The 21,093-nt window shown below is 25.8% G+C and overlaps 1 protein-coding gene across 1 annotated transcript in view; it reads left to right on the plus strand.

Moving 5' to 3' along the window:
- LOC111622513 (gamma-aminobutyric acid receptor subunit beta-like) overlaps window positions 1-21,093 on the plus strand; it is a 117,705-nt gene that overhangs the window by 8,801 nt on the left and 87,811 nt on the right. The window contains exons 3-4 of the mRNA XM_023364917.1: window positions 681-748; window positions 886-1,112. Of these exons, the coding sequence (XP_023220685.1) occupies window positions 681-748; window positions 886-1,112 (295 nt within the window). The remainder of the gene's footprint in view (window positions 1-680; window positions 749-885; window positions 1,113-21,093) is intronic.

A 21,093-nucleotide genomic window follows, 5' to 3' on the forward strand; every position in this document is an offset into this window, starting at 1 on the left:
TGTGGATGGGTTGTAATAAAAAAATATTTACGATATAAACACTATGTAAGGCACCCGTATAAAATGTCATTTTTTATATTTATTTTCCGGCTGTTATATATGGCGATCGGTCAAAAAATGAACTCAAGTTTTATATTTTTGGACTCGGGTGACCCTGAAACTTCAAGAAAAGCAAAAAAATTGGGGATTTCTCTGTGCATGGATGTTAGTTTGTGTGGGTGCACGATTTTTTTCCACCTAATTTGAAGCTTGATAACTCCTGTGCCATTTGTCGAAAAATTATGAAATTTATCTAAATCGGACAATTAGTTTGAGAGATATGGCCCATCTCCGGAATCAATCTGAAGACTTAAAGATAATGATTGCAACTACTAGGGATGAAAATAAGTAAAGTATTCTGGGAAAGTCCAGTAACAACATTGCCGCTTTATTTGTATATAATTAGCTTCTGTTTGTATAAATCTTACTTATACTCGTATTAATACTTGCATAATAAAAAAATTTTAAATTTTAATATTTATAACGTAATTCCTGATTCACTTGTGTGTAAAATAAAAATTATATAGGCTGCATTTTAAAACATTAATTTACACTTAAATAAATATAGTTATACGATTTTATAACATATATAAAATTATTTTGTAGAAAATTTATTTAATTATTTGTTTATTTATTTAAAGGTTCTCCAGTTGAAGTTGGAATAACAATGTACATCATCAGCATAAGTTCAGTTTCTGAAGTTCAAATGGTAATAAAATATAAATTAAAAAATTACAATTAAATCATTTTATAAATTAATTCATTTAAGTAGGCTTATTAGGGTCATAATCTAAAAAAATTCGATAAAGTATTTAGCAGATTAGAAAGATAAACGTATCATTTCAGGACTTTACACTGGACTTCTATTTTCGACAATCTTGGCAAGATCCACGTCTTGCGTTTGAACCCCAGAAGGGTTTAGAAAGTCTCACAGTCGGGGCTGAAGTAGCGGACAGAATATGGGTACCAGATACATTCTTCGCAAACGAGAAGAGTGCTTACTTCCATTTGGCGACCACTCCCAATACCTTTCTTCGAATACGTTCCAACGGTGAAGTTTTTCGTAGCATAAGGTAAGTCGTCTTTGCCTTGTGAAAAGTGCTTTGCTTTGATGACGATCAATGATTTTCCACGGTTCTCTCTGAATTTCAAAGAAAAAGAAAGTAATGTAGAAGAAGAAATAGTTTTCGGATCGATTTTAAAATGTTGCCTTCAGAAAAGATATGCTTAAAGTACTAGGAATCGTTTGGAGAAAAGTATTCTTTTGACCTTACTTCGTCATTTTTACTGAAAAATCCATAGAAAACCGTCGAGATCATTTTACTTTCACCTTGTTTTCGGTTAATTGCAATTATTTATAATATAATATAGAATTAAGATAATTTAATTCAATTTTAATCTCCTGTATTCGGTTATACAAGAGAAAAACTCTTTTACAATTGGGAAAAATAATTTTAAAATTTTTAGATTGAAATTACACCAATTAATTGTTAATTTAACGAGTTTAATTTATTTATATATAATATTCATAGATAACAAAATATAAATATTTTAATCATAGTTGGGATGATTAAATACTAATTTAACAAATTTCGTATATTTATATATGGATTCTTTATATAATAATGAATAATAATTCCTCTCTTGAATCTCACCAAATAGTTCTATTCTTTGTTCTTGAAACACTGCGCAGTATAAAACAGGTAATCAATAGAATTTTGAGGGTTTCTTCAGAATATGCACAAATTTGGATATAAAAGAATAATTTGATTTAATGTGAAATTTATTCCGTCCGATTTGTAGTAACATGGATGCAGCCTTATAGTAAAGATAGCAATCGAAAACATGATGACCTGTACTAAACATTCCGAATACCGCTGGGAAAACAATGATTTATTTACTGTTTTTCGGTTGAACTGACTATATTTAAACAATCACCATAGTGTAATTCGAGACTGTAATTCTCAATATTCTCAAAAATTAGACCAGGATTAAAGGCTGCTTTTGTAAAAACGTCGATCCACGGAGCAATTCTAGTATGGAAATTTATTTCTGAATAGAGTTTTTTGTAGAAACTGATATTTCGACGATCGAAAATTTTAAGATAGTAGAAAAAACGTTTTGAATAGCATTAAAAAATACTTGCCCTTTATGGGAATTTACCAAATTGTAATATAATTGAAGAGTCTGGAACAGAAGAATCAAACTTAAATATACTCCTGAAAAATCGGAGCTGAATGACCAAACATGTGCTGTATAAATATTTACGTAAACATATTGAACTAAATAACCGATACGCTAAATTTATTGAATTTTTCATTGGTGCAAAGGGAAATCAAACCTCAAACCTTCATTTATTTGAATAACTTGCGAGATGACATATTTATAATGTAAATGAAAAGTACAGTGAGAATTAAAGAACACACCTTAGCAGGGCCGTGCCGTGCTATGATGCAGAGATGCGGCCGCATCAGGCGGCACTGTGAGGGAGCGGCATAAAAAACATTTAAGGGGTAGACTTTCAAAGACTTGCATCATACTTAGAAAATCTACCTCACGGCCCTGCACTTTAGTATTTAAATGTATCAACTATCTCAATTAATGACCCATTTAAATTCCATTTATCCGATATTCGTAGGCTTCCTCCACGCCTAAATATTATAATTTTCGATTTATTAGTATTCAGGTTAAGGTCACTTCTAGCAAAATATTCAAAAAGCTTGTCGATTTTTTTGTATTATAATCCCATTTTCGTTCTCCAAAACAGCACAATATAATTTGCGTAAATTTAAATTATAATTAGAAATAATATTAGTAATATAGAAAAGTAGAATTAAGTTATAATAACATTTAATAATTAGTTGGAATAATAGGATAGATATGGGGAAGTACACACTTAAATAAATATAGTTATACGATTTTATAACATATATAAAATTATTTTGTAGAAAATTTATTTAATTATTTGTTTATTTATTTAAAGGTTCTCCAGTTGAAGTTGGAATAACAATGTACATCATCAGCATAAGTTCAGTTTCTGAAGTTCAAATGGTAATAAAATATAAATTAAAAAATTACAATTAAATCATTTTATAAATTAATTCATTTAAGTAGGCTTATTAGGGTCATAATCTAAAAAAATTCGATAAAGTATTTAGCAGATTAGAAAGATAAACGTATCATTTCAGGACTTTACACTGGACTTCTATTTTCGACAATCTTGGCAAGATCCACGTCTTGCGTTTGAACCCCAGAAGGGTTTAGAAAGTCTCACAGTCGGGGCTGAAGTAGCGGACAGAATATGGGTACCAGATACATTCTTCGCAAACGAGAAGAGTGCTTACTTCCATTTGGCGACCACTCCCAATACCTTTCTTCGAATACGTTCCAACGGTGAAGTTTTTCGTAGCATAAGGTAAGTCGTCTTTGCCTTGTGAAAAGTGCTTTGCTTTGATGACGATCAATGATTTTCCACGGTTCTCTCTGAATTTCAAAGAAAAAGAAAGTAATGTAGAAGAAGAAATAGTTTTCGGATCGATTTTAAAATGTTGCCTTCAGAAAAGATATGCTTAAAGTACTAGGAATCGTTTGGAGAAAAGTATTCTTTTGACCTTACTTCGTCATTTTTACTGAAAAATCCATAGAAAACCGTCGAGATCATTTTACTTTCACCTTGTTTNACAGTCTTTTATAATTTATTAGAACTCAAAAATTGGGTATTAACAAAATACTTTTAACACGAGACCTTTAAAATATTTTAAAATAATTTAAAAATAAACAATCATTATAATAAAAAATATTACGTGAAATTCAAGTAATTTATAATAATAACCACAATAATAATCAATTTTATAAGTTAAATATATTTTAAACCGTTTGTAAATGTATTATTTTATAATTAAATAATGAAATAGTTGTAATAAATTAGATTTTGCAAGCCAAAAAAATAATGCTCGAAAAATGTTAGTTTTTTAATAGAAATATTAGTTTTTAAATATATTTTATTACATTAAGATAAAATTATAAAATTTTTTATTATTTTAAATCTTCAGTATTAATTTTAAGGATATTTAGAGCATTCTAATTAGCATTTTATGTCGAGTATAATTTACTCTTACGTAGAAATCTAATATTATTTGTTTTATCAAACTTTAAATATCCGTTAATTACGAGCAAATATAATTATAATTAATTTGATTTCTAGCCGATTGGTTATTTAATAATTAAGAAAACAAAATTCTTACTTTATAGTTTATTTTAATTTTTTGTATATTGATAAAATTAGTCGAGCAGGTAACAATTAAGCACGATTCTATAAGTGATTAATAAATATACACAACTGGATGACCTAAGATTGCATATATTTAATAATAATTCGTATAATTGGAATTTGTAATTGTAAATACATTGATTTTCTGTACTTCTATACAAAAATTACATTCACAAAAACCGCAAAATAGAAAAAATAAAAGAACATAGTTCTCTACATAAAAACATCGTTATTACGTAATAAATTATTAATGCAAAACAAGTCTATAGTTTTGAAATTGTTTTCAAGAAAAACAATTATTTTTAATTTTAAAATTTACTTATTAATATTTTATTTATATAGATGATTGATATATATGTTAGTTAAATCTTTCATCTGAAGAAAAGATTATTGAACCAATTTGTTATAGTATATTGCATACGTTTGCTTATCAAGTTATTTTACGTTTGCATATAATCATTAAATATATATATATATATATATATATATATATATATATATATATTTAATCTTAATAACTGTGCCGAATAAAGTGTGAGATTCCAATTCAGATGCAAACGGTCAGAACTAGGATAGATTTTTTTTCTTTTCGTATTGAACTGCATCATCAAAGCGAATCGCCATCTTTCTCATTTCATTTTTCGCAATAACAGAGATATGATCGTGGGTTGTGAAGACGGAGCAATATAGGCTAATACACATGGAAGAATTTTCACAAGATCTTTATCAAAACTTTAGTATTATTTCTGAACTGCATTCCGAGAGAGCGAACGACCCTTTCAGATTTCCTACATAACATTCTCATCTCTCTACGTATGACTTCATTTCTCGTAAAACAAATGATGTTTCTTCTTTTCTTTTCTTTATTTTTTGGAAAAGATCTACATGATTTCGTTTTTTCCAAAAACACATCATTCTTCCTTCGTATCATGATGAAGTCTCTATACTGATACACCAAGAAAGTCATCAGCATAAATCTGTTTATTCAACAATGTATTTTAATTCTTTTTTATATTTTTATCATAAAATTCTAACGATAAATATTTTAAAAAATTTAAATAAGTTCAAGAGCTGAAATTATTTATCGATTGATTTAAAGAGAATTTTTAAAATTAATTATTCAAGTAATCATATACTATATTATATATATTTTCTAATTTATTCTATAAATATTTTGAAGACTTTTGGTTTATTACATTATTGATTAAAGATTTATTTCTTTAAAATATTCTAGACTTGATAAAGCTTAGGAATATTTACAGAATATTCAATATCCTAAGCAATTGTAAAGGCAGCATTGTTATAAGTGTAAGGATCTTGTTTTGTTATAAGTTAGCTAAGTTATATACATAAAACCTTATTAATATTGTATTATATTTAAAGAAATTTTAGCAATAAAAAGAAATTATTTTAAAGTTTTAAGATATTTATTCAGTTAAATCGTTTTCTAAATGCTAGAAAAGTTATAGATCAAATAGATTACTGATTTCAGGAATGTTTCTGATGTCATTACAAATATATCATATTATATAATTGTGTAAAATGATAATGATATTAAATTAATATTCAAAATATTTATATTTGTATATTAGTCCAATTTTGACTCATTTTTATAACTCATATTGTTCCTTATATATAGCAGAATATAGAATATTATTTTAAAAATGTATAGTATAGTTATATATTTTAAATAAAGTTCTATACCTCGTCAATTTACAAAATACTAAAAAATATACAAAGTTTATTCTAAAATATTTTCGAAATCAAAAGAACTTTATGTCAAAGGAACATTTGCTTACACACAGATATTTAGGTAAAAATTAATAAAAGATGCTAGGCATTGTATTTATATTCTAGTAGGAAACAGAAAATCGTGTGGATGGGTTGTAACCTTTAAACTCTAAACACCGCAGTTCGTTTCTGTCCATGTTTTTCTGTTGACCGTTTCCATTACAATTCTGTTTCTGTTTCTATCCCTTTAAAAATTGATTTCCACTCGGGTCAGGAGCTGACTCGAAGATCGATGGAATTCCTACGCTCCTTCTTGACAGACTGGCTTCGTGGCGCAGTTATCGTCTTTGAGATGCTCTGTATTCATTGATCGAGACGACAAAATCCTACTTGAAACTCTCTCCTACCCTTTAACAACGGGAACAAACAAGTTAGAAACACAAATCTGATTCCAAATTTTCAACTCACTTCTCCAGCAATGTGTTAAAATTTTAGTCAGTTTATATGTAGTTATATATATATATATATATTTAAACAAAACTAAATTTATATAGTTAATAATTCATAAAATATATTATATCGAGAAAAAAAGTTTTATTTATTTTGATTTAACCTAGTTCTTTCGAAGTTATAGTTATATAGGCTACATATAAAAATATTTTCTTGATGAATATCAGTGAAATTTTTGTATCCTAATCAGTAAAATGAAATTAAAATAAAGAAAATNCTATACCTCGTCAATTTACAAAATACTAAAAAATATACAAAGTTTATTCTAAAATATTTTCGAAATCAAAAGAACTTTATGTCAAAGGAACATTTGCTTACACACAGATATTTAGGTAAAAATTAATAAAAGATGCTAGGCATTGTATTTATATTCTAGTAGGAAACAGAAAATCGTGTGGATGGGTTGTAACCTTTAAACTCTAAACACCGCAGTTCGTTTCTGTCCATGTTTTTCTGTTGACCGTTTCCATTACAATTCTGTTTCTGTTTCTATCCCTTTAAAAATTGATTTCCACTCGGGTCAGGAGCTGACTCGAAGATCGATGGAATTCCTACGCTCCTTCTTGACAGACTGGCTTCGTGGCGCAGTTATCGTCTTTGAGATGCTCTGTATTCATTGATCGAGACGACAAAATCCTACTTGAAACTCTCTCCTACCCTTTAACAACGGGAACAAACAAGTTAGAAACACAAATCTGATTCCAAATTTTCAACTCACTTCTCCAGCAATGTGTTAAAATTTTAGTCAGTTTATATGTAGTTATATATATATATATATATATTTAAACAAAACTAAATTTATATAGTTAATAATTCATAAAATATATTATATCGAGAAAAAAAGTTTTATTTATTTTGATTTAACCTAGTTCTTTCGAAGTTATAGTTATATAGGCTACATATAAAAATATTTTCTTGATGAATATCAGTGAAATTTTTGTATCCTAATCAGTAAAATGAAATTAAAATAAAGAAAATGTGTTAGAAAACTGTTCACGAATCTTAAAACTTGAAAATTTTATAGAATTATGTGTTTATAAAACTATAAATTCTTTCCTGTAAAAATTGGAAATAAAAATTTACAATTTATACGAAATTCAATATTTATTATTCGCTACTTTACGAGTGTTCTAGAGCAACTTATATCGAGTTAAATATTCTTTCGGGATGCCTAATATTCTAAAAATTCAGGAGATAACTGATTTAAAGAGAATATATGAAAGTCATCCATTCAATTGGAATTTTTCCAAAAGTATAGTTACTCGTAAGAATTTATATTTATTTCCCCTTCGATCTATACAGGAATAATAATATAACGATTTTGCTATCAACTAGTATAGACTACATGTATAAAAATCCTATAATTTAAATTTTTATTAATAAATTTAATGAAATGTTAATTGTCATTTTTTATATTTATTTTCCGGCTGTTATATATGGCGATCGGTCAAAAAATGAACTCAAGTTTTATATTTTTGGACTCGGGTGACCCTGAAACTTCAAGAAAAGCAAAAAAATTGGGGATTTCTCTGTGCATGGATGTTAGTTTGTGTGGGTGCACGATTTTTTTCCACCTAATTTGAAGCTTGATAACTCCTGTGCCATTTGTCGAAAAATTATGAAATTTATCTAAATCGGACAATTAGTTTGAGAGATATGGCCCATCTCCGGAATCAATCTGAAGACTTAAAGATAATGATTGCAACTACTAGGGATGAAAATAAGTAAAGTATTCTGGGAAAGTCCAGTAACAACATTGCCGCTTTATTTGTATATAATTAGCTTCTGTTTGTATAAATCTTACTTATACTCGTATTAATACTTGCATAATAAAAAAATTTTAAATTTTANGTTAATTTTTAACGGACGAAATTCGTTTTCGTGAAATATCGATTTGTTTTTAGTGAAAAATAAGCGAAAGTGGTATAATTTTTAAATATTTTTTTCTTTTATAAAATAGTAGTTGACTAAATAGTTGCAACAAGAGACTTGTTCTTAAGGGAGGAAGATAGTTATTCTGAAATCTACTGTCACGCGATTAAGCTAATATGTTTCGATGGTCGAGTTTCTTGGGACAATCCAATCTTTCGGAAACTAAGGGCGTTACAACTCACGCATTTACGTAATTAGATTCTTTTTTTTTATTCATATCGACTTTTACAAGTCTTTAAAGTAAAAAAAGCTTTTCAAAAAAAGGATTCACTTTTTGCAATGGCTTTTCAAAGCTCATTAATTTAAACAACACCGCAACTATTTAACAATAAAAATTAATAAAAATTTATTTATTATTTATTTAAAAGATAATATAAGCCATATATATATCAAATCTATTCCCTTACAAAAATATTTTACATAAGAATTTCTAAACATTGTCTGTTTGTGTAAAAAATTGTAAATTGTAAAAAAATCGAAATTGATGTTACGTAAAAGAAGAGTTTTTATACAAAATTCGAATGTACAAAGATTGATGTAAAGCAGAATATTTACCTGAGTAGCACGTAGCACAACAATCAATAAACATAATGTTGATTATCTAAGTTGCAGAATGTTGTTTGCAAGAACACAACCCATCAGCTTTCTTTTTTACTCACGCTGAATGATAGGTACCTTGCAAATGGACAATTTAGATATGTGAAATAGGAGTTAGTAATATTGTTAATGTCTACAATATAAGAAATACATTGCTGTGATTTTTCGGTCTTTAAAGATTGTATAACTTATATTAATATATTTATAAATAAATTTTATTTTATAATGTATATTATATTTTTTTGGGATGTTGGTAAGAGGAACTTTTGTTTCTTTGCAAAATTCTATTCGTTCTTACACAGACTTTTTCTAATTTAAATAGATTTTATATAATTCTTCTTATTCTTCTTATTATACCACGATTTTTAGTTTATGTCTAATTAGGCTACTATCGTAAATGGGATAAAGTATTTTTCAGATTTTTATGAGAACTGTGATATATAGTGTAATAGTTGTAGACTGTATACCAATGCTATGGGCATAAACATTATAAACTTAAAATGTCAATGTATATTGTTCAGAATATAAATGAAAATACGTGTGGAGATGCAAAATAGTACAATTTATAGTCGAATACTATAAACTATTCTATACAGTACGTGCTATGTTTTAAGTTGTATTATTAGGAAAGTTGATGTTTTAATACAAAATAAAGAAGGAAAGTTATTATAGCAAAATGTATTTTAATTGAGGGATAACTTAAATTTAATCGTAACTTGTTTTCTCTTTGTTTACGGAGAAAAAAACTCAACTTAATGAGATTGTTAAAGAAAGAATAATATAAACATAAATTAGTTTCCAAAAACACCAATGTTACAAAAACTATACAGAACAACTTTAATTAAAAATTAAATACAACAAAACTCACTGGAATAACACGTTAACATTTTTTATCATCATTTACGCTGATCTGTACTCATCACAAATAAAATGTACCAGTACAATGTGAACAAAAGATGCCGGTACAAATTATCAGACGGCGCTATATTTTCTTACATTCTTTCAACAATTTCAAGTATTGTTGCACTGAATTATTGCTAAATAAGTTAACTGTTATGCTACATACATGATACACAATTCATACAATGTGAGAGAGTGCAGAGGCTTAGCTTACCAACAAGATTTTTACACCATAGAAGCTTCAAACAAACAATCATGCGTTTGGCGTGAAATTCGTGTTTTTAGTAAATCTACGTTACTATATTGGTTCGTTACAACTTAATTCTTATTCCTTGCAGTAAGTTGCTCCATAATTTAAATGGTTTATCAACTATGCATGTTAAACAATTTACATTTAGATACAACATAAAAGACTTCACTCTACTTCATAATTTTTAACTTTTAAATAAATCTAAAATATATAAAATAAAAGCTCGGTATAATGATCCTCGATGTATTGGATATCGGGTATACCGGATCAGACCAAATACAATAGAAAAAACTATTCATAAATATCTGAAAAAAATTTATAAACGTAAACAAAATATTAATAAAGTTTTTAGCGAATTAAAATTTGCTTTAAAGTTAAATACTGTCCATAAAATTTTTCAAACTAGAGTATTTTATATACTCACAACATGATTTCAAGAGCAAACCATCTAACTAGATTGTTTGTATTCATGGATCAACATGTCGTTACTTTTATTATAAATTATTTATTGTTATTTTTGTCAAGTTTATACTAAAATATAATTACAATTAGGACTGTTTTAATTTAAGCATTTATTTCCTGTTACTTTGTTACTACATTAAAAACCAGCCCTTTGATGATGTAACATTTGCCAGTGACGAACTACCCCATACCTATATATTTAGTATACCTACCACATATAATGATATAACTAGCGTAAACTGTAGTATATTTTCATTAAAACCTGAATTAATAATCACTTTTTAGATAAACATTCGATTAAAGCAAATAATTAAATATTTAATGTTCACTGTTAAATAACAATCATCAAACTTCAACAAATTTATTAAAATTTCAATAATCTTTATTTAATATTAAAAGAAAACAAATATTTTGCTTCTAATTTAGACCTAGAATATTAATTTTTTAAACAGTTTTTAAATGTTTTATTAAAAATATAATTTTATATTAAAATTTAATTTATTTTTACTTAATAGCAATATATAATAATTTTTCGTATATGAATTTAAAATTTAATTGAAATGCAAATAAGATTGAGAAAATTAAGTCCAAGTTAAAGTATGTAATGAAAAATTATTCTAAAAAAAGAAAAAGCTTCAGCAAATTTTCTTTTATATTCCTTCTAAATTTTTTTCGTAAAGATATTATTGCTTATGAACACTGAAATAGTAAAGAAAATACTTGTTTAAAAAACTGCAATGTAGCACAGTAATCAACACATGGCATAACTCATTCATTTATTCCAGCTTTTGTTGAGCTGGAATAAATGAATGAGTTATGCCATGTGTTGATTACTGTGCTACATTGCAGTTTTTTAAACAGATATAAAGATACAACACGGTTTCGAAATATGAAAGAAAATACTGTCATGTGGTATTTTTTTGAAATTACTTCAAATGCTACAGATATAAATATATTGTTAAAAGTATTAATAATTAATTAAATTAATTTTTATTTTTACAATTTTATTTACAAGATCTATATCAATTCTTCTTCATCGAATGATACTATCAACTATAACTTTCGTTAAAGTAAGACTTTCTCTAAGATGTATTTTTCTTGTTTTACTTTATTTATCTGCTTTAGATTTATTTACTAAGGATTTTTAATGGTATTTTGGATCATGAAATTTTTTTTTGCTACCTATCTAGGCCAAAGAGGTAGCAACGGATTATTTTCTCGAACAAGCAAGACTAAATAGCTTTTAGTGCAAGTCTTTTGTTACATCTTTGCAGAGGAGTGGAAAAGTAGTGATATGATTCTCTTTACTTGAATGAAAGAAAAAGAAATATATAAAAATTGTTATATACTTTCTTTGGTCTCTGGAATTTGTTTTTATGTTATGTTAATGAGGATATGTTTTATTTTTTTTCTGTTAGATCTGTAATGTCTTCACTCTTTAACCATTCGAGAATCTGATTAAATGTTTTTGACGAACCTAAAATATTCTTTTGTTTTATAAATTGAAAACTTCATAAGTAAATTTTTATTCTTATTTTTTAAAATAAAAATATGAAGAATTTACTTTGCAATTTTGCTTGTTTAATCTTTATATTTTCATCGCATTAAGATAAATCTGTTACGTGATTCAAATATAATAATAATAATTATTATTATTAAAATATACATTTAAAATATTTTTGTATTAAAATAATTTTTTAGAGTAATGAATATATGAATATATTTTCACGATATATTATAGAAAGGAAGCGTAAAATTAATAAAAAGTAGGTTATATTATACGTTATTTGAACTGTTCATCTGATAACTAGATAATTTTTAGCATATAATTCAGTGAAAACAAATGGTTTAAATATTCTTTTGAAAACTAAATTGTAATTTTAGTTAAATATTCTTAAATAAATATAGTAACAGTTAAGGTGTGCACACACACGTATATACATATAAATTATAGAGGCCTATATACAAACATACCCCATTGGTTGAATAGGCAAAGCTAATTTTTCTAGATAGTTATTTATTCAATTTTAACAATAAATAACGAGCTATTTTAAAATATAAAACCATTTTCCATGATTATATCTTTAGCTATTTCATCCATTTTTATTTACTTTATATATTTATTTTTCTGTCGTATGAACTTACCTTCATATATTAGAAATGAAGAATTGTATAAAATCATTCTGTTTTCTATTCATAAACATAAATTCAACATTTTGAAATAAACGACTTTTCCTCAGAAATATCAAATATTAGCATTCTTTTATCTATTTGCATTTTCTCATCGAGAACAGAAGAAAGAGAAAAAAGTATTGAAGATCTGTTATTAATGTCAACATAACTCTGATAAATTTATATCCAAACATCATCGTAATTCAAGAAAATAGTTTTCCATTTGTTCCCGAATTTACTGTTTTTTTCCCTCTCTTTGAATACAAATTTTTAAAAGTATTACGAAATTATTTTATCCGTTTTTTTTAAAAAAAATTAATTACTAAATGAATTTTGTGAAATTTTAATCTACAATTCATTACGATCGTTATTTTTCTCGACAGATCGCTAACAAGAATTTGATTGCTTTAAAATCAAGAATTTCATTTAGAATTTTATTTAAACTGAAATCTGGATTCTCTATGTTTTTTTTCTCTTCGTCTGAACATTTTTAAAATCGCATTTTGAATATTTTAAAATTTATTTTCGATTATATTATTGCTATCATTCACTAAAATATGGTTTAAAAATCTGTATATGTGTCGTTTAAGGATTTGTATATACTACAATTTGATTTCTAGCTACGATTCTATGTTGTAAACATTAAAATTAATAATATAGCTCTGTTGTAGACATTAAAAATGTCTGTTTGATGATAGGTAAAGTACATATTGGATTAATGACTATAACGTCAATATAAATTAATTAATTACTAAAACTAACGATATTAATCAACCTATTTCTCTTCTCGTTCATCGTAATTTTATTGATCAAAATATGTAAAGCTATACCAAAACATTTCTTGAAATATGATATATAGATCAATATTTCTCATCAGATTCAATAACTGTTCGACTGAAGCTAGTTAATGTGTATGATATTTGTTGAAAGCTTTGATAGTCTACACACCATCTGATAGTTCATCTCATCGCACTAAATTCCTCACTTAACTCGTAATTAAATCTGTCCTTTTAAATATAACATGTCTAGGATATTAATGCGATAATGGAGAATTCTATCATCACATTAATTTCGATACATCTAGTTAATGTAATCTATCTGACAAAGGATTCATTAGTCATTTGATGAAACATTCCTTACTTTATATTCACTACAAAAAAATGAAAACTTTTAAATTTTTTATTCGTTATATTCAACGCTACAGCGGTGTTGAGATGTTTAAACCTCTAGAGCTTCATTCTTATTACGTTAAGTTGTACAATAATGATAATCTTCTTGAGGATGAATTATTTAGAACGTTGGAAATATTTGTTACGATCGATCCGAATGTGATATTTAGAGTCGTCTATTCGAAGACTTAATACTTAATCCTTCCTTCTTTCTAAAGAGCTAGAGATACTAATTTTAGAAATGAATATTGAGATGAATAAGTAGAAGAGTTGAAACTGAATTAATTTTAAAAATAAATAAAGTAGAAGTGTAGAAAATTAGAATACAAAATCTCATAGGAAGTGAATTATGTTGTCCAAATTGTAGAAGTAATTCAATTGCTCCTGTGCTTCCTGCAAGTAATTAAAACAGTTTTATAAGATACATTCCTATAATTTACTTAAACTGAGAAAATGTTTCGTCTTATTATTATTATTTTTTTTAGATTTAAAATGCAAAGTAATAATTTCTGAAATAAATTGAATTAAAATATTTAATTGAAACTGTTTTATTTTTTACTCTTATACCATAACTTCAAGTGTTAAATTTTAGTAGTTTTCGCTTAATTTCAACATAAAAAACTTTTATTTAACGAAAATAATAATTTTTTTTTGTATTAGCTGTTAATTAATGGATACGTATATTATTGATTTCTTTAATTTTCTAATTTAGTTAAATTTTTTCGTGATTATTAAATTATTTTATAAGAAAATTTGTAAAGTTTTATAACAAATACTTATTTTATTGATGATAAAAACTAGCATTTTATATTCCTGTCGAAATTCAAATATGAATAAATTTGAATGAGCAATAACTTTCGCTATTAAATATTTCAGAGAATGAGAATAATAATAGTTGCCACGGTAATACAACTCATCTGAATTCTTTGCTCGTGTACATTTTCAGTCATGCATGTACCTTTAAATTTAAATGATGTAAAAATAATAGCATGAATATTTAATTACAATTTGTCTTCTGGTTATATTTGTAATTATATATTCAGTTACGCTATGCGTTACAGCTGCTTGATCAAAAAATATGTCTCTTTAAAATATATAAAATGATCACAACTTGTTATTAATAAATCGAACAATTCTGCTGTACTGTAAAAATTGTACATGTTAGCAATATTATTCACCTAATTATTACTTCATATTTAAATATTTAAATTTAAAAGTCCGCACGTCCATTCATCTTATAATGTCATGTACCATCTTTTATTAGAACAGGATCGATTCCTCGCTTTATTTTTTTCATATTTAAATTTTTACCATGGAAAAAATTAAATTTATCTATTGATGTATCCATCTAAATAATATATATATCTGGTACTTTTCGAGTCGAATGGATAATGCAATATAAAATTCAATAAGTAACACGTTATGATCTTCTCGAAGCACTTAAATAAAGAAATATTTTTATGAAAATATGTACCCTAATATAAAAAAGGAACCATGGGTTGCAGTTAAAAATTATTAATTTATGTTTGGTATATGAAAAAATTTAGTGCCATTTAGTGAAAGGGATATCTGAAGCATATTATCTTCTCGTATGGTGTGTACTTTACACAGAAAAATTGAATGTTGTAAACTCGAAATAACTCCGCATCGAATAATTTATATAAAAAAGATATTTCTTCATTTTTGTTGTGAAAAAAAAATTAGAAGAATGCCACTTTTTAAATATATTTTTCGCAACAATAAATTACAATGTAAAGAAACATTACGATGCATATTTCATGTAAACGTTCTACCATTGAATTAAACATAAATATGCTGTGAATATTTTTCATTTTTGTTAAGTTTAATTATTATTTATGACTATAACTATAAGCGGAAATAAAAATGAATTCTCCAAAACTGACTAAATTCAGTAGTTTATTGTATCCTTTCGAGCAAACGTCAGATAAATGATAATTATTGTTCACTACAGTGAACAGAATCTGTTTATTTTGTACAATTTCATTTATTTCTTTCCTTTTGTTAAAAAAAATCTACATGCCTACGCTGTAAAGAAATTAGCTTTAATGAAATGCTTCTAGAATTCGGTAAACATGTTGAATATTAAGCATGTTGTCCGGAATACATAATGGTCCATCAAATCGGGATTACATACAATACAATAGGATTTCACTAGTTTCGTGAAACATGCATCGTGGGAACTAAACAATTGACTCGTGATACTGCCAGTGGTTTGAGTGGTGTATCAACTCGCTACAACAGAATTATCAATTTGTATTCCTTTCGATTATCAGTCTCTCATATGTTATAATAAATATCCGAGTATCGAGAATAAAATACTAAAATGAAGGTTAAGCGAAATCAAAACTGTTTTCAGTGGAAAAATTTCTATTGATATACTGTATAATGAGCATTTTCATACTATTTATATGCTTATATAATTATATTAGCATTTAATTTATATATAATAATATATTTATTAAGTATAAAAAGTATAAGAAAATTTTAAAAAAATTATATATCTTTCACCTGTCAAGCATAAATGTTATTTTCTTATTGAAATTAAAATTGCATTAAAAATGGTATCTAAAAGCTAACATCTGGCACCTTTCTTAGAAAAATTTATTGTAAAAAAGCTAAGTCCTAACCAATGTTTTATATAAAATTTTCATTTATATTAATTTTTATTTATTGAAGCTTAAAATTTCATATTACAGTTTATTCTTTTTATCTCGTATGAAAAGTCATGTTATATATGGAATTTTAAAATTTATTATTTTTACAAAACGTCATAAATAATACTAATGAAATTTATCTTTCTTTTAAATAATATAATAAAATTTACAATATAAAAAAATTAACAATGTTATTTTTATTATTATTATTATGCCGAAATATATAACTTATTTAAAGAAAAAAATATATTATTACAATAATTTCCCTCATCAAAATGTTTTAAAAAATTTAATGTTTTACGGATTTACACATATTTAATTTATAGTATTTTTAATTAACTTATTCTAATTTTTTTTAATGTTCAATTGTAAATTATCATAAAATTCCGTAAATCGTAATATAATGACAGTGAATATGCCTTTGAAAAATATGCAACCAGCGAATTTTTAAAAAAATATGTAAAATAGCTTGAACATACTTGTTATAGATTTTTGGTAAGAAGTTAACATGAGATCTATGGAAAGTATTAACATTTTTACTGTAAAAATGTAATTATTAAAATTTTAAGAGATAAATTTGATTATTTTGTTTTATTTTTCAAATTTTTAACCATATTTTTAACTTAATTTAAAATATATGGTCTCGAATTCAAATTATTAGTGTCTTGCCCCTGTACGTCATACTTTTCCTGACAACAACAGACTCATATTGGTCATCTATGTAACTCCATTTTGGGGAAAATTTTGAATTGAAATGACGTGACTTTCAGTCATGTACGGAAATTAGTATATAGTTATTTGGAGCTTCCTGCCCAAAGCTTAACATATCTGGTATCTAGCATTGTTCTCAAGATTAAGAAAGGACAGACAGACAGACGACTGTGGGAATTTATAGGTCTACAATTTTTTAAATTGCAGCCCAATATATTTTGATCATTGCCTATTTCTCTCTTATACCAAATTATACGCACGAAGCCTTTGCTTTGTGAATGCATATAAAATACAATTATTATATAATATAAACTTCATTAATGTATTAAATGATTTATGTAAAATTAAATTCGATCCTTTTTACTTTATAAAATAACTTTATTATATAGTCTATTTTATTCTTATATTATCAATAATTTATTCATATAACTCAATATATCGTGCCAATTTTTTAACGAAATTTTTTGGTTGTGACATTCTGCATGAATTTACATTCTACACTTTAAAATTGATCTACATTCGTTTCGTTGATTGGGCAAAAGCGAGATATACGTAATGATAGAATCATTCGTACGGAATGCGCATCGTGTTGCGATTGGTCGAATGTCCTATCAGTTTAACAAATCAGAGATAAGAACATTTTTAAATTTTTAAAGTATTCTAACTAATTGAAGAATGACGCAACCAAAAAATTTTATTAGAAAAGTTACTGCGCTTTATTAAATCTATACATTTTCTGAATGATCGTATACAGTAACTACTGTAATTTATATATTATTATTATTATTCTGCTTTATACTTTACACTGTTGTATCCTCATATAATAAATAATTTTTGTATTTAAACAGTTTTGAAGTTTTGTCCTGATATATTTTAAAATGTTGTACTGTACCTTATACATTCTATAACAATTTAATGCAATTTTTTATATACTAAAGTCGCATATTTTAATAATTTGAACAAAAGTTAAAGAAATTGGTATGAGTTTTTATTCTATAATTAATGGATAAATTTATTCATTTTATAATTTTAATTTTAAAATGTATAATTTATATATTATAAATTAAAATCAGAACTTATTATATTGCTATCAACTTTTAACATATTTTATATAAGAAATCAAAGAAAATATTCCGATTTATTGTTATGTACTCGCTCGTTTTACGAATTTATTTAAAATTTTATATATAAGTTGTTTTGATAAGAGTTTCATTTGTCTTCATTCTCAAAGAAAGAATTACTGTAGAATCATGATTTGATTTAGAGGTTTTCTCTGCGCATTCTCTCTAAATAGTTTTGAGAGAGAGAGAGAGGAGAAGAAAGAAAAATGTTGAAATCACTCCACCGGAAACAACGATTTCTACTGGGCTTTTCTTATTAGCAAAAGAAATTTTCTTATAGAAAATTTCTTTTGCTAATAATAAATATTATTCAATCAAATCAATGAGAAATTATAGATTAGATTCTTGTCTGGAGAAGTTTAAGTTATAATTATATTTTCTTTCCGAAAATAGTTTTTAAATTTTGATTTACAAACATATAGACCAAGTTAAATTCTTAAAAAAGGAAACCTTAATTATTATTTATAAACAGAAAATTTCAGGTTTTTTTAAAAATGATTTCTGTTATTTAAAGACTTGTTTTAATCGATAAGCAAATTTTTGATATTACAATTCACATTTGAATTTTTAAAGTGGATTACGAACTAAAACTCACGATCCATTTCGCATGTTTTTAGAGAAAATTCGTTTGACAAGAAACATATATTTCTTTCAAGATTTACTTTTTGCATTTGAAAGATACTGACTTATAATAACTTTCTTTATTCCAGTGAAGTTATTCGATAGGAAAAAACCTTCCCATTTTCTTGAAGAAGATAACAAAATTTATTTGAATAAATAAATTTATTCTGGTTGCAATCGTCAAACACAAATTTGTATTCTAAAGTAAACAGCATTTGTCATTTCCGAAATGAATTCTTCTAAAGGTATCACCAAGAATATCGTGTGATCCAACCGTTTTATTATCAGACTAGTCAGGATATGGGATTAATTGTGATTTATCCCCTTTATAAAGATTAAGACTGCTTGTAGTTGATGTTAACTGATCCTGCATCCGAGAAATGTTATTTTTTTCCTTCTTCGTCTTTGTTTTTTTTCTGGTGATAAATAACTGCCATATAAACCATGTCTATGGGAGATAGAGACCAAAATCTAAGCTTTATAGAAATGGATATACGTGCTTTTCTATAGGTGCATAAGATGCACTATTTTATTGTGACATACATCAGTTGTCAGGTGAAATTTAGCTGATAGCGATTATCCAAATTTATAGTCATCTTAACCCATTCTATTTTGGTCTTATACTGACGACACTAATCATTCCAAACTGCTTTCTCATTGACGAATTAAATTGTCCTCATAGGTTCTTATATTTCTTATTTAACCAAGTTTTAAAATTTACATTTGAATATTAAATATAAACAATTATAATATTTATTTTATACAGTGAATTTACTATGTTTATCTTATCTTCTGTTAATTTTTTATTAATTGTATTTTTTTATTTAATACGCTAGTTCCTATTCAATTTGTGATTATAATATTTTTAATAATAATAAACTCGGAATATTTATTAATTACATAGAAAGTAATAATCTTAAACATGCTGATGTTTTATAATAAGTATGGAAGTTATTTTTTGGATCAAATACATTCACATCGATTAGATATGAAATATATCGTAGAACTTATAAGATTTATTTTAAATATTAAAACTATTTATTAAATTAAATTTTAAATATTAACTATGAAATTGTATTTTTTACGTATCAATGCGTAGCTTTATATATTCCTTGTATACATTACCAAAATTTAAGGTGCGAAATAAAGCAATTTTAATAAATACTAGAAAAAAAAACTGGCAAAGTTCTTGCTAGACTTTTCCGGCAATTTTTATTTGCTTTCGTTCCTAATAATTGCTTCCATTACTTTTAAGTCTTCAGATTGGTTCGGGAGATATTACAGGAATGGGACTATATTTCTCAATCCAGTCTCTCGATTTTTCTAAAAATTTCTCAAAACATTTTCCCTAATACACAAACCTTCCTGCAAAATTTCAGAAACTTTCGACAAAAGGCATAAGAATTATTAAGCTTATTATGCTATTATTATTATTAAGTAGGTAAAAAATTGTTCTTCCCACCACACACACTAACATTCATGCATATAGGAAAAAATCAACTTTTTTGCATTTCTCGACGTTTCAAAGATCCCTAAGTTCAATCATGTAAAAATTTGGAAGGGCATTTTTTCTGATTAATCGCCATATTTTTCCTCTGTTTTATAACATCCAGGAAATAAAATAAAATATATTAACGTCTCAGCTTTCAGAAATTCCTTGAATACAATAATTTATTTTATTATTACATTTTTAATTTTCAATCACAAAAGATGTAATTTTTCAATTTATTTAATGATTAGAAAATAATTAATTAGATTTCTGGACGTTAATACGAAAAAACTTTGTATTCATTCGCTCGAATACAAAATTAAAAAAAATTACTGTTAAAAGTACGTTTCAACTTGCTTATTTTTTACATTGAGAGTGCTAAGTAGTGAATTTTCGCTTTAAAAATTCGTATAATTCAATATTTCTGAGTTAATAGCAATTCTT

This window comes from Centruroides sculpturatus, unplaced genomic scaffold, assembly GCF_000671375.1.
Source record: "Centruroides sculpturatus isolate CEXI.00-Female unplaced genomic scaffold, Cexi_2.0 scaffold23, whole genome shotgun sequence".
Classification (NCBI taxonomy): domain Eukaryota; kingdom Metazoa; phylum Arthropoda; class Arachnida; order Scorpiones; family Buthidae; genus Centruroides; species Centruroides sculpturatus.